General features: G+C 43.5%; 1 protein-coding gene across 1 annotated transcript in view; it reads left to right on the forward strand.

Annotated features, from left to right (window-relative positions):
- LOC115579685 (uncharacterized) overlaps positions 1 to 605 on the forward strand; it is an 8,451-nt gene extending 7,846 nt beyond the window's left edge. Inside the window, exon 3 of the mRNA XM_030413266.1 lies at positions 394 to 605. Coding sequence (XP_030269126.1) covers positions 394 to 605 — 212 coding nt within the window. The remainder of the gene's footprint in view (positions 1 to 393) is intronic.
- The last annotated feature ends 428 nt before the right edge of the window (positions 606 to 1,033 follow it).

The following is a 1,033-nucleotide window of genomic DNA, read 5'->3' on the forward strand; positions in this document are numbered from 1 at the left end:
TTCCACGCCCATTACACCCTCAGCAGCACAGTTGTGGAAGTTTTTCTCTTGGAATCATTCATGTGGAATCGTTTATGGAATGATATTTTACATTTGGAATCTATTTAGAAATTAATATGACAGTTTTGGTATCATTTATGTGGAATTTTGAGAAAATTATATGTTGAATTTGTAATTTATTTAGCAATTTGAATCATTTGTGTGGAATATTTAAAAAAATATATTTTACATTTGGAATCAGTGCTTTTTATTTGGAATGACGAGGCCCAACGGCCTCGCACTTTGCAGGGGAGACCCGGCCAAAGACCCGAAACAGGGGACGTCCCGCCGAGACACGAGAGGGAGTTGTTTTGGGCAGGAGGTGCTTCGAGGTGCGCGTCTGTGCGTGCCCAGGCAAGAGACCGCAAAAAACAGAGGAGGAGAACAGCGACAAGATGCAGAATGGCACAAAACGGATTTTAAAGAAAAAAAAAGAAGAAAAGATGCGAAAGAGTGTCCCTGTTCCTGAAGGACTTTTGGAGGTCCGGCAGGCCCACCACCACAGCCACCAGGCCTGGTGCCTGCGGCTGGAGCCTGACCTCCAGAGGCCCGGTCACCTCACCTGAAGCTGGGGACATGTACCGCATGTGACGATGCTGCCATCTAGTGGTCGAACAAAAGAACTATTAAGGTTCATGTTGAAATGTGGAAGTGCAATCTGTCTGTCTGTCTGTCTGTCTGTCTATCTATCTATCTATCTATCTGTCCGTCCATCCATCCGTCTTGGGTTGTATAAAACATACAACACCATCTGTGTGCTACTCGTACGTGGTGGCGTTTAAAGAAATGAAGGTAAGGGGTTGTTTGAACTTGCATGCCGATATGATTGTGAATTTTGAATCTGCTTGTCCTATTGCAAATTGTGCATCCCAATGTCAAAATATTCCACGCCCATTACACCCTCAGCAGCACAGTTGTGGAAGTTTTTCTCTTGGAATCATTCATGTGGAATCGTTATGGAATGATATTTTACATTTGGAATCTATTTAGAAAT

The sequence above is a fragment of the Sparus aurata genome, chromosome 4 (genome assembly GCF_900880675.1).
Source record: "Sparus aurata chromosome 4, fSpaAur1.1, whole genome shotgun sequence".
NCBI lineage: Eukaryota > Metazoa > Chordata > Actinopteri > Spariformes > Sparidae > Sparus > Sparus aurata.